At 46.5% G+C, this 12,811-nt stretch overlaps 3 protein-coding genes across 3 annotated transcripts; 1 reads left to right on the top strand and 2 right to left on the bottom strand.

Annotated features, from left to right (window-relative positions):
- Positions 1–5,299: 5,299 nt before the first annotated feature.
- Positions 5,300–6,262, top strand: F4817DRAFT_316968 (uncharacterized protein; the record flags this gene model as incomplete). Its single annotated transcript, XM_049300748.1, has 2 exons — positions 5,300–5,539; positions 5,597–6,262. The coding sequence occupies 2 exons, from the start codon at positions 5,300–5,302 to the stop codon at positions 6,260–6,262; spliced, it is 906 nt and encodes a 301-aa protein (XP_049157976.1).
- A 1,010-nt stretch (positions 6,263–7,272) lies between these two features.
- F4817DRAFT_340916 (uncharacterized protein) lies at positions 7,273–9,120 on the bottom strand. Its single transcript, XM_049303700.1, has 2 exons — positions 8,205–9,120; positions 7,273–8,140 (listed from the first exon to the last, which is right to left on the bottom strand). Exons 1-2 carry the CDS (start codon positions 8,754–8,756, stop codon positions 7,613–7,615), a joined length of 1,080 nt encoding a protein of 359 aa, XP_049157977.1. The 5' UTR covers positions 8,757–9,120; the 3' UTR covers positions 7,273–7,612.
- A 1,016-nt stretch (positions 9,121–10,136) lies between these two features.
- On the bottom strand, positions 10,137–11,453 carry F4817DRAFT_316970 (uncharacterized protein; the record flags this gene model as incomplete). The annotated part of the gene is made up of 4 exons (XM_049300749.1): positions 10,137–10,797; positions 10,982–11,100; positions 11,179–11,228; positions 11,357–11,453. 4 exons carry the CDS (start codon positions 11,451–11,453, stop codon positions 10,137–10,139), a joined length of 927 nt encoding a protein of 308 aa, XP_049157978.1.
- Positions 11,454–12,811: the final 1,358 nt, after the last annotated feature.

Here is a 12,811-nt window from a genome sequence, read left to right on the forward strand (position 1 = left end):
AAGATCCAACACAAATATTTCAGTCTCAAAACTCATGTATATTGTCCTCGATACTTTGCCCTTCACCAAACCAAGCTTCCTCGGAGGAAGAAACGCTACTTATTTTTAGACTAGCTCGGCGATGGCGGTACAGACTTAGGAGGGCAAGGGGGAGAAGCGAATAGGCATTTTCTACTTAGCACTTTTCTTCTGTATTCGTTGCACGAGTTTGTCTTATCATCCCCCCTCACTCCTCGCATACCTACCTCTTTGGGGGTTTCCATCATAGGTTTCCGGTAACCAGGCGCATACATACATACAGCGGGGCAGAATCGAATCGAATCGAACGCCTCCCTCGAAGTCAGTTGTTTAATTAGTAGGTAGTCTATCCTATCATAGACTAGCCGAGTTGATAATAGCTGGGCTAGGAAACCCCATGCTCAATGTACATACAAAATGGCATAAATCACCCTTGCTCGTAGATGAATAGAATTCGTTATAGCATGCAAGTTGGCAGGTTCAGAGATTCGGACAGACTTACCTACCTACCTTAGGTACCTACCTAATATAGTAAGCAATTAAATTAGTAGTGCATGTCACATGTAAAGGTGGCATGGAGGCTATTCAGACCTTGATATTAGTCACTACGCACTTACTTGAAGAAACTTACCACAAGCATTCGACGTACGACAACATATATGTATGTTGGAAATTAACATGTGAGCAAAAGATATATAGCAACTACTATATGGAATCCGATCGATCTATTAATCCAAGAACCCATTTGCTCCGGCAGAATAGAGGGATGCTTTAGATAGGTACCAGGTAGGCATGCAACTTCCGCTACCCGCGCATTTATATTCACATGCACACATCAACAAAATACCATAACCACAAGCCAAAAGGAGACCAATTAAAATATGGGCAGCGCGCGTCGCGTGGGCTTGGATTTGGAGACTATTTAAATAAGATCGAGATCTTTGAGTTTCTTTATTTCTATTCTGGAGGTATGCATATTTCATCCCGTTCGCCTTTGTCCGGGCGATGGCCGTTTCGTCATGCGGCTTGGTCCAACCGAAGCACCAGCCTAGCATCCATCCATTGTATCAATTGTATCCGGAAATGAATCCGTCCGCATGCGCATGCATTCATGAATGAAGATCAGGTAGGAAAGGGGGGAAAAGAAAAATTTAATGTAATCGCTGCGACCTTCCCTTCAGACATGTCCACCACCCGTCTATTCTGCTGCGTGCGCTCTGATGCGTGCGTGGTGCCGCATTGCAGCGGCGCATGGGGCTTCGCGAATCCAGCCGTGCCCTAACTGCAACGGTGCCAATAAATATAGGTAAACCCCCCTCTCCCATTTGCCTCTACAGCCTAGCCCCTTCGCACTGGAACGATAGAAAAAGCGTAGTGGTGTAAACAACAGCCCAGAAATTAAGTATTAGATATTGAGTTTTTCTTCGCAGGAATTCGTTTATCTTCTTCTTCTTCTTCTTTGCTTGTGATCAAGTGTCCCCGTCTTCAACCCTTCGCCGAACTTAATCTCATATATGTAGAACAAGTCATGATCATGATGACGGGCGTCTCGAAAGAAGTTTCCGGGTTATGCCGATAGAGTTGGAGTTTGTTACCGAAGTTTCTCGCTGCGTGGTCGCTACTGTTGCTGTTGGTGTTGGTGTTGGTGGGGGAGGTGAGGGGAGAAAAAAAAGCGCCCAACGTCATTATATCCGTGACCCCCAAAGATGCCAATGTCAGGTGCCAAATCCGCAAAGTAGCACAAAGAGCAGTGATGAACCCGGCTTGTTCGTTCTCGACAGACCTTCTCCAACCTCGGTTGTGTACCCAATGGTTCCAAAATAGTGATGAGAAGTAAGCAAGAAGGGCGTATTAAGTAGTATAATATAACTGTCGCAACACAACATAGAGGTTCTCAAAAGTAGCAGAGAGGGGGTGGAAAGGGGGGGAAAGTAGGGGCAAATCACGAGATGGCAATGCCCTCTAGATCTCGCATCAGCACCGCCATCTGTGCACGTTTCGCAGCCTCTGCTACTAGGTTCAGGTTCTGAATGAAGGCATCCGTGCTAGGCGTCTTTTGAGCCGGCGGAGGAGGTGGTGCAAAGCCTTGTGTCATTGTAGCCGTTACAGCCGTTGTTGTGGATGGTAGTTGGCGCTGGGCCATAGTGGGCGAAGTGATCGGAGCGTTCATATTGCTGGAGTGCGTAGAGAGAACGTAGAGTGGTTTGCTCGTGGAGGGATGCGCACAACGAGTATGCGCTGTCTGGTCTAACGTCGGCCTTTTTATCCTAGGGTAGGTCCTGTGGTAGCAAAAGCACGAGATGGTGCGATGTCGTACGACAGGTGGAGTTTTGCTGCTGGTGTACAGAAGCGGTTATATGAGTTGACAACAACAACAGAGGCGTGAGACTTTGTACCTCTCGCTTCCAAAGTTGGGAGTAGGCGTGTTTTGAGGATGTGAAGGTAAACGAGGACGAGAGTTTTTTCGTGGGCTAACAACAGGCTGGCGGTAAAGGCTTTTAAAGGCGAATCTGACTATATAAGCCAAGCCGTCGATCAGGATGCAACGCAAGAATTGATTTGGGTTAGGCGGTGACGAAATTAGTGTGAAGGGTGTAAAGGGTGTGAAGAGGGCGAAGAGGGCGAAGAGTATATCGTGTCGTAATTCCCTTTTTTTTCACGAGGAAGAAAGTGGGTTGAGTTGGAGAAAAGCTTGATGATTGTTTCCTATTTTCGATGGTCTCTTGCTTGAGAGTAAAATAGAAATTATGGTCGAGGGAAGTAGCGTGGGGATATATGTATCTTTGAAGTATTCAAGTATTGAGGTATTGAGGTATTAAGGTATCGTGATCAGTTGTTTTTTTAGTTTTTTCGCTTTGTTTGTTCCAAGGCTGTCTGATAACAATCTAAAGTGGAGGAGGGCTTTACTGTATTGACCCCCAATTCCGAGTTCAATAACGCACGTTCAAGACCAGGGTTTTCCAACCGGCCCTTAATTTTTTCAAGTAGCGGCTGCAAGTGCGTGCAGATTGTCGAATGGGCTGGATCTGGATGAACAGTTCAGAATTATGGGTATCGAGCCATTTAATATATATATATATAGTAGCAACCAAAACGATATTCGAGAGGTTCAGGAGGGGACTGCATACATATGTATAGGGTCCGGTGCAGCAAGTCAGGCGAGATCCGAACGATGTATGTATGTGTACCTTACCTTACTTTACGGATGCCTCTATCAGGACGAAATTCTGGATATGGTGATATGGTGATATGGTGATATGGCGATATGGCAGTAACAACGGCCGTCCGGAACAATATATACCTCTATCGCAGTATCGTACTAGTTAAGTATTTACACCAATCGGAGATTAACGACATGACCGAGGATAACCTATTTGGGTAAGTGTTTGATACATATTTAGTTGCCGAATCTTCCAAGTATTCGATCAAGCACTTAACCCCCTCAGCAAGGGAAAACAAAGAACATATTGATTACCTTACTACCTAGGTAGAAAAGGCAATTAGGACAATGTTGATCCCAGTAACCAGTTTTCACTTCAGTTGCTGTCGCAACTATTCGTCCCGGCTTATCTGCTGGCTTACATGCATGTAGGTATAAGCTATAGGTACATTACCCAGATATATAAGTCATTTAGACACTTAGACTTATATTCAGCTTCATTCGGTAAACCAAGCTATTAACAGCATCCCGCAGGGAACGCAGGGAAGGTGAACAGATCTCGTCAGGTGTCGTAGCAATGAGTACCACGCAGCTAGGGATGTCCCAAATGCGACTTTGGCAATGGAACATCACGTTCAGCTTCCTAAGCTTCTTAAGCTTCGATTCCCCCTACTGATCTCAGATCTCATTACTGAGAATCTACATCGTAGTACATCTAAAAGTAGATTTAGCAGCGGGAAAATTAGTCGATTTCGTCGACCATGCCCAGAAACAGCATAAGTCCGTCCTCCGCTTGGATCCGTATGAATCCGTAATAATGTAGTCTATGATTCAAGTGAGCAGGTAGATCTTGTCTATCGAGAATATAACCGCCATTTTCAATTACTTTAGACTTTCTAGCGTCATCGGTAGTCTCTTGTGAACGGATGAACGGCTCGTGCACCGATGAGCGCAAGTGAAGCGATTAAAAGTTATTTAAAATTGCAGTGTTCTAGTCCATTTCTATCGCATCCCCCACCACCATGTCAAGATATCTTTCCACCGGAGGACGAAGAAGTTGGGTTCTTCCATTATTCCAGCTCTTCCATCTTGCATGTATTTTTCTTGGCAATGGAACGAATCGAACGAATGGAAATTTACGCGATGTTCTCGAAGAATTGCGGATGGGCTTCGAAACTCTTGAGTCACTATGTCTGACCACCAAGAAACATCAAGATAGCAATCGGCATTTGGCGACATCAGCCAACAGCTCTTCAGATAGGATGATATGGGCTGAGTTGATGCCCGACTCTGTAAGCCGGAAGTACATCTAACCTACGTAGACTTTCGGTATATAATTCGTTCCACTTTTTAACAAATATAGATGAGCATTACATCGTAGCCCCCAATATTGCTGCCATTTGGTGTGCCATTGGTGCCCCCCACGGATGAGGTAAAATAGAATTTCACCCCGCAATGCGCCCCGGACTCTTGGATGTCTGACATTGTCGGAATTAGCTTGTGATCGGCGCTCTCCTGCTTCTGCGCGAATCCTCCTGCGCTAATCTTGTACATCTTAGATTCGTACCTAATATCGATAGCGCTAAGGATATTAGTCTAAGCGATTGATATCATCTTCAAGTTTTTGGTATGTTGAATGATGTTGTCTTAAACACCTCATCTGATTTCAGCCCACCTATGAAATACTTAGGTACCTACTACGTCAAAGCATCGTGCAAGCATTGTACCTCGGAATACCTATCTAAGCGCGATGAGGACCCTGAAAAATATCTGCATGACCCCACATAATTCCACATAACGCCCGAGACTAGCGGAATCTAGCGAGTCTAGGTTTAGGACACGCGAATTTGTCGGAAACTCGTTGACTCGCCAGCTCGCTAAATCCTCGGTCTACGAAGTACCTAGGTCCTGTATTCCGTACCTCCGTACGTGCTTATCAAGATCTAATCGATAAGATATGAGGTTGCCAAGCTATGACTTCCACTTTGCGGGTTCAAGTGATGGAGTTTTACTAAATGCGACTAGAAACACTACGCGAAGTCGCGGGTCAACTTGTTCAAATCTCATCTCTTATGAGCATTTACAAGCAAGACGACTGACACGCGCCACGGTTTCTTCAACATGTCTTCAAAAACCCACGGTGTTACTAGTCCAAAGCCCTCTGGCGCAACGGGCTGGTTAACTATACCAGCTCCCTTGGCTCGACTATTTAAGAAATTTCCCCTCTTAACATATCCTCCCAACGAGCTTCCTATTCGTTCACCCAGAACTAGAGATGTAGCGACTCTATATGTCTTTATATCCGACCAAGATGCCCTAAATGGCTTACCTAGCTTCAATCCATCTTGCCTCAAATGGCAGGTATGTTACAAGTATATTCTCTAAGCTCCAAGTTTCTATACCTAATAGTCGATACAGACCTTTCTCAAGCTAGCCGGGGTCGATTTCCAAGTAATACCCTCAAATAATCACGCTTCACCGACAGGCGCATTGCCGTTTCTGATTCCTTCGTCGAATCCTAACAGCTTCGCCGCACCTTTACCTATACCATCCAACAAACTAGAACAATATGCGGCCGAAAGTGGCAGACACAAGATCTCCGAAGTCCCAAGCCTGAAGCTTGAAGCCTACGAATCACTGCTCGATCACCGCATACGGAACGCGTGGCTCTACTCCTTATATTTATCCCGCCCAAACTCGGCCCTTCTTTCGCATCTCTACGTCACACCGGTTTCCGCATCACAGATTGTGAGAGCGACAATCCTATACCAATTGCGCCATGCGGCGGAGGCTCAGATATTAAGATCCATAGGCACGCCAACTATAGATTCGAAAAGGCTATATGATGGGGCGAAGGAAGCCTTTGAGGCCTTGTCAACGGTGCTAGGCTCAGGGGACTGGTTCTTTGAGGCACCAGAGCCAAGTCTGTTTGACTCTACAGTGTTCAGTTATACACACATTTTACTCGACCAGGGACTATCATGGGAAGATAGGTGGCTTACTGAAATCGTAAGCGAGTTCCCAAATCTAGTCGAACACCGCAACAGAATATTACAGAAATGTTGGGGCCAGGGCTTGGGTTGAAATAGGAAACAACGGTATTCAAGGACAAGCTATCGTGTGCATTGTACAGTTCTATAACGAACTAATAGACGTTGGGCAGGTCCATGTACGAATTCACGAGATATGAAGATAGACAATATACCCCCTCTGAGTCTTGGTAGTACATATGAAACACCATTGATATAAATGCCTATGATATAAATGAAGACCTTACTAGTTGGCAATAATGACATCGCTTTATGTAGCTTTCATGGATAGGGTTATATGAATAACTACTAGTTATATCTCTAATATTTACACTCCATAGTTTCCCATGTCATGCCATCATCACTAAGCAGACTCTCGGATGAAACAGACCGAGTTGCGTTGAATATTAACAAATTAGGTCCTTCCAAGACTACTAAGACACCCGAAACAGAGAGCTTGCGGCTATATCAGTATTCTTACATCAGATAGGCTCAGGCTTATATAACAACTTTTCTCTTTTCTGTTTCTTGATTTCAAGTTAAGCGAGAAATGCCCTGAGATCACCCCTTTACCTTTGAATAGCAAACCACCCCCCTTAAGGAGAAGTACGCTGAATAGACGCGTGTATCTAGGTAGATAGGTAACTAATAGTTTAATGTAAAGTACTTAATGGGCTATATTCAAAGTGGCTATCACAAAGTCTATACGTTCTAGTTGTCTATTTTACGCCTTGAACTATATACCCACGTTGGATGCTCCAGACGGATCATTGTTACCGGCGGCGTTGCTTGAGGACATCGTGGTGTTGGTGGTATTAAAGTGGTAAGATTGATTACCTGTTGTCCGATTTGTTACTGCAGCGAGTAGGGAGTATTGTTGTCTAACCTAGATGGCTGGTGGTGTGCGAGATACAACCAGGGGGGAGGTCGAGGAGGGTTGCGGTGAAGTCGTTATATATTTTCCTTGGCTCACCTAACCATTTCCGAGTCCTTAAAAATTAGGCTTCGTCACTGTTAGATTAACCAGTCACAGACTTAACAACCTGATGGAAATCATTAGCTAGACTTGGAGCTTTTGTTTGAATGCAGTTTAGGATACACGAGGTCCGAACCTCTTGGAACTCCGGCATAGTTGAAAGTGGTCACACTTTTATATATCCTCACTAACTAAGCTACGTAAACTCGTGGATACATAGGCACTGATAGCCTAAGGTAGCAAACTTGCACTCTAACTTCTCGTTACTCCCTAACGAAAAGCACCCCCCGACTTACAGCTATAAAACATGATTGAGACACACCTGTTCTTCCTGGTTATACATTGTCTTAAGACGGTCCAACTTAGAGCTTATGCCATCGATTCAAGAAGAGAAACCAACCCTACCGTTCCAAACTTCCATAATCACGTCTAGAACCAAGGGTTCCACCTTTGTACACCATGCAGTTTCTCAGCGCCGCTGGCGCATACGGTGAGCCAGTCGTTCTTACTTATCTGCTGCCACTCGATATTGTTCTCCTGTCCCAGACATCGGTAACAGTTCCAACCGTACGCCTCAGCATACAAGTCGAGTAATTCCTCTTTGCCGAGATTCTCCCATCCGTCTAGGCTGAGCACCACGCTCTCCTCACAGGAGACAACCTCGAATATGGATGGGCCCGTTTGGCGAGAGCAGATTACGCAACACGCTCTTCTCGGCTTTGTCACTGGAGGCAACGGGGGCAGGTATTGCTTATGCAGGTGTTGGGACTCGTGCGTTAGGCTTCCTAGCTTAATCTCGTTGGATGCATCGTAATGCTTCAGACGGTGTTGTTGGACGGCAACTCGTTTAGCCATTTGTATGTCCAGCACGAAGTGCTTGACGAGAGCCAGCCGCTGAATCCTGGGGAACGGTGGCCACCGATTCTCAGCTGCTAACTTCATCTTCTTATCCAAAGCCTGCTCAACAATAAGCAGAGGTTTCGGAGAGAGACTGGGCAAGGTGGAAATAGAGGTCGCATACCATCTCTGCTTGTACCCTACGCATCATTACCTCTTCCCGAAGCAGTGCGTCAAAGGTCTTCCGCCAGTTAAACATGATATCGAGGCCATCATTTTCCACTTTCAGATCGACGATGTCGGTATCGTTGACAATATAGCCCCCTGTCATGCCCTTCTTTAAGATGCCTTCACCTAATCTGATATGTGCGACTCGATTCTCGAAGCTATATTGACTCCACAAGGTATGGATTTCCCTTTTGTTCAGTGAATTCGAAAGGCCAGCTCCCGAGGTCTGAAATCGAACGCGACTAGTTTCAAAGCCGCCCTCACTAGTATGATTAGAAAGCTTATAATCAATCTGACATCGTGGCCCCGAGTACAGCGTAATAGTTAGCTTCGGGACCCAATACCACAAGAAATAGCGTTCGATGCGGCGCATCTGTCTTCTTGCTGTATGCCGTAAGGTCGTCCATTGATATGCAGGGTCCTGGTCATAGTCGTCTACCAAAAGGTCTAAGATCCGCTCGATCAACTCTAGGGGGAGCCTTCCCCAGAGATCTGCTTCTGGGATCATGCTGGGCGATCTAATTCCGATGACGAATCAACTAGTTCATACTGATTACCCAAGTCCCTAGAGAATCCCTAGTCGGGAGGGGGCAGCGATGATATATACCATAAGACGACTAGTACATTATGCCCATTATGCCCACCATCATAGGTTCGAAATCACAAGCCGGCGCGCCTATTGGTCACGTATCATACGAAAAGCCTTACAAGCATGTCGGCATTTACCCAGAGACGAGGATCGACAAGGCCTTCAGATAGGAATCAAACATATTACATCCATCTGCCCGCCTCCCTGAATACCTGGCGCTGAAATATTGGGTATCATGGTGTTAGAAGACACGGTCTAATTCCTAGGTTGCATCAGTGACGACGGAGTCGGGACTCAGAGCAATGCTGGACCGGTAATATGAAATTCCACCGAGCCAATGAGTCAATACCCGGTGGTCGTACTGCTTCTGACCACCCGGTAGATCGGCCCGTTTGCGTTGCTATAACCCCCAAATAAAGGAGGTGGTCAACTTATTCGTCCCCAAACCCACATATAATCATAATAATCCCGAGAAATTTCGTCCAGAGATCCTTTTCCCTGTAGATGCAACTAATCTTACCCGATCGTTCGAAACGCTTCATTCTCAGCGGCTGCCTCGGTTTGCTGCAGGGACCATGAGACCAAGAGATCCAATGATCGGGGGGTAGATCGTACATCCCACTTTTGGACTTTGGTGTCATTTTCGGGTCAGATCGCAAGGCAAATGGGTGAATTCGCGCCGGTAAGTAAGACATACAAGATGCTAAATCAGGTTAAATAGTCTACAGACCCTATCTATATAGCTTCTAGTACAGCTCATTCACTCTCATGCATCCTCATAGTTTGAGACCATTATATATTATTAACGTGGATGATCATGTGGCTCGGGTTATCTTCAAGCTCATGAGATATCAAGAACTCTACCAGTGAGGTATAATAAAACCACTGGACGACAAGGCTGAAGCAGCCTATCACATGCGTAACCCGGCTCTCTGATCCTCTGCAAAATATTGCAGGTAATCCCACTTCTCCACGAAAGGTTTCGTATGCTTGGTATACGGTAAATATCATTTCATAACCATTGATGCGCGTTTTCGCGTCTTTAACTAGTTTGTTTAATCTGGCATAAATCATTATAAGTGTTGTTTGTCGTTTATCTGAACTTCGGGGAGTCGTAGAATCGTAATATACACGTCGTACCTGTTGCCTGTCTATGTTGTTCTGTTGCATGTTGCATGTTGCATCTTGGGAAATGCTCGAGTCCCCTTTCTCGAGTTAACTCCTTCTCCGTACGCCAAATCCATGCAGGGTTAGGTTCTTTTCATGAATTAGAATTTAGTCCCGATTCCTTTTCTTTTTTTATCTCAATCCGGCCATCGCAACGTTGTGCATGGACTTCACATCGTAGTCAATTTCGTTCCGGCCTTCTTGGGGGGCTTCCCGAGGCGGTCTGACGCTGCCCGTCTGTGAGTTGGCCCTCGGTCTTCGAGAGCTTAAACTGGAATTCGAATATCTCCTTTGTCTCCTCCCTTCCCTCTCGTATCTTGTCTCCCCAATTGTGCTTGCTGATTCTGAAGGTGGAACGACGCTTTCCGAAGCGCTGAATTGAGCTTCGTCGCCGTCGAGTACCGACTGGGGAATCTTGGACATCCTGTTACTCTCTGCTTGGTTCGCCCTATGACGCTTATACTCTTCCAGAGCCCTCCTCAGAATCTGACGCATGAAGGCCTTGTTGACGTTCCTCCTGACTCGGTCGAAGTAGCGCACCACATCACCAATAACCATGACTTGAGCATCGTGATCGACGTCGACAATATCGGCATAGTTGGCCCGGGAGTCTTCCTTCACGCGGAGCTTCCCGGGGCGCAGCTCGATTCCCACGGGGGAATACGGTAGGCGTTGCCCTACACCGCCCTGGTCGAGGCCCGGGGTCGGATCACCGTTGCCGAAGACGTATCCTTGCTGGAAATGGTCAATGCCAGGCTTGGCGAACTCATGCTTGCCTCCTATGGAAATAGGTCTGATTTGGGTCACGGTCAGTCAAATATTGATGAAACCGATCCCTCGTGAAGCTAACTCTCGCTCGCTTTCTTGTGTTTATCCGTAAACACTCGGAGTAGTTCAAAAAGGAGTTCATGGTGTCGGCGAAATTAAGAAAATGGGAGTAATGTTGGTGAAACGGAGTGGTATGATCGTTTACTTACATGCAAGCGCAATGATGAGGAAAGGTATCGCTATGGCGCAAAACGATGAAGCGAGTGTATCCGAGACATTTCCACTCCCACTCGAACTCCGGAGCGTCAGCCCAGAGAAATTCGAAGACCTAAAAAGGGCGAGATTTAGCACATTTTCCTTCTTTTCTAATTTTACATTTTCGGTAGTTAGATCAAAATAAACTCACGTCGCCGATTTGCAATTTGGACGCCGGTCCGATGTCGTATCCCTTAAGGGCTGCGGAATGAAATGTCAGCGATACACACGATACGAATATTTTCACATATCCAACTGCACAGGCTCGCACCGGGGAACAGTAAAACAGTAAATGATAGATTTTTCCAATAACTACAAATCAAACTTACTCAGCGGATGAGCATCTGGCCCGTCCCGCGGCACCTCGGACGCATCGTCCCCATAGCCTGAGTCACTTCTAATAGTAGCTTGATCGCGGGGTCCCATCTCTGACGAGAGAGAAGAGAAGCCAGAAGAAAGAGAAGAAAAGAGAGAAGGGGGCATTAAGAAGGAGGGCCGATTTCGTTCGGAGTTATATTTAGGGATTAGGGATTAGGGATTAGGGATTTCAAAAGGAGAAAGAGGAATAGTAAGTAGAAGGGGGGGTTTCTTTTTCTTGCTAGTAATGTTTAGCACGTGTGGGAAGTGAACGAAACCCCTTATTATTTGTCGAATTGTTCCAGGCGGTGATGCTGCCCAACTCCATCAACTCCACCAGATATGCATAGAGTATGCATTTCTCCTGTAGTTGTTAATGGCTACATCAACGATGAGGCTCCACCATCCTCCGATATCCTAGTCAAGCGATACATATGGTCAGCCCAGATCACAAGGGGGACAACGGACGCCGGGGAATGAGGCGGCGAAGTGGATACTAGGGCCCTTCAGCTAGCCAGAGAAAATCGACCACATCGTCACCGCCATTTGGCTTCCGCCAACTCCAAACGATTCCTGAGATAAGGGCCAATTTCATCAACCATCAACCATGCAATAGGTAGACGACCCTCTTCCCTCTTCCCTTTCCCCTCCCCTCCCCCTCACCCCCTCTATTCCGCTTTTACATAGTAACTCTCGAACATTCCTCCTTGATCGGGTCTGGCGTGTCCGACGAGCGCCTATGGACATGAAGAGAAATCTGGGAAACCTGGGCGCCCGGCCCGCTGCGGGGTGTTCGATTTACCCTTCTCTGCTTCTGGCACTTTAGAAGTTTAGAATCCGCATGAAAACCCATTTCTTCACCCACAACGGACGGTCCATGATGCAAAGCACGAACCCGCGATTGTGGTACACTGACGTCAAAATCGAACCAACAATTATCGACGCCACGAGAGCTTCGGGAGGTCGGAAGAGCCGATCGCAGGTGGTCCTACTCAGCCCCCCCAGCACTCCAGCACTCCAGCCCCCAGCGGAACTCTCCTTTGAACCCCGTGATGTCGGGTCCGGTGCGCGACGACGTGGACAGACACATCACGAAGACGAGTCCGTATAATGCGTGACCTGATCTGCCGCCCTTTGCGAAACAGGCTCTGTGGCCATACCGAATCGGTGCCTGCATGGTATCATTATGATTTGTGACAACTCCATTCGTCAAATCCAACCAGTCTTGTGGGTAATTGTGTCAAATGTATGTGTCCGGTCAAGGTGTATTATTACTCATCGCAGCCTTCATGAATACCTATTTATTGAAAACAACTCTCCATATTGGACAAACGGGTGGGTATTGGTGGTTATATTCGGTAATTAGCGCATGCACTGATGCAGACGACCCATCAAGTAGGCAAGGTAGGTTAGATCTCTAAAGTTAT

Source organism: Daldinia loculata, assembly GCF_022478755.1.
Source record: "Daldinia loculata strain CBS 113971 unplaced genomic scaffold F4817scaffold_32, whole genome shotgun sequence".
In the NCBI taxonomy this organism is placed as follows: Eukaryota; Fungi; Ascomycota; class Sordariomycetes; order Xylariales; family Hypoxylaceae; genus Daldinia; species Daldinia loculata.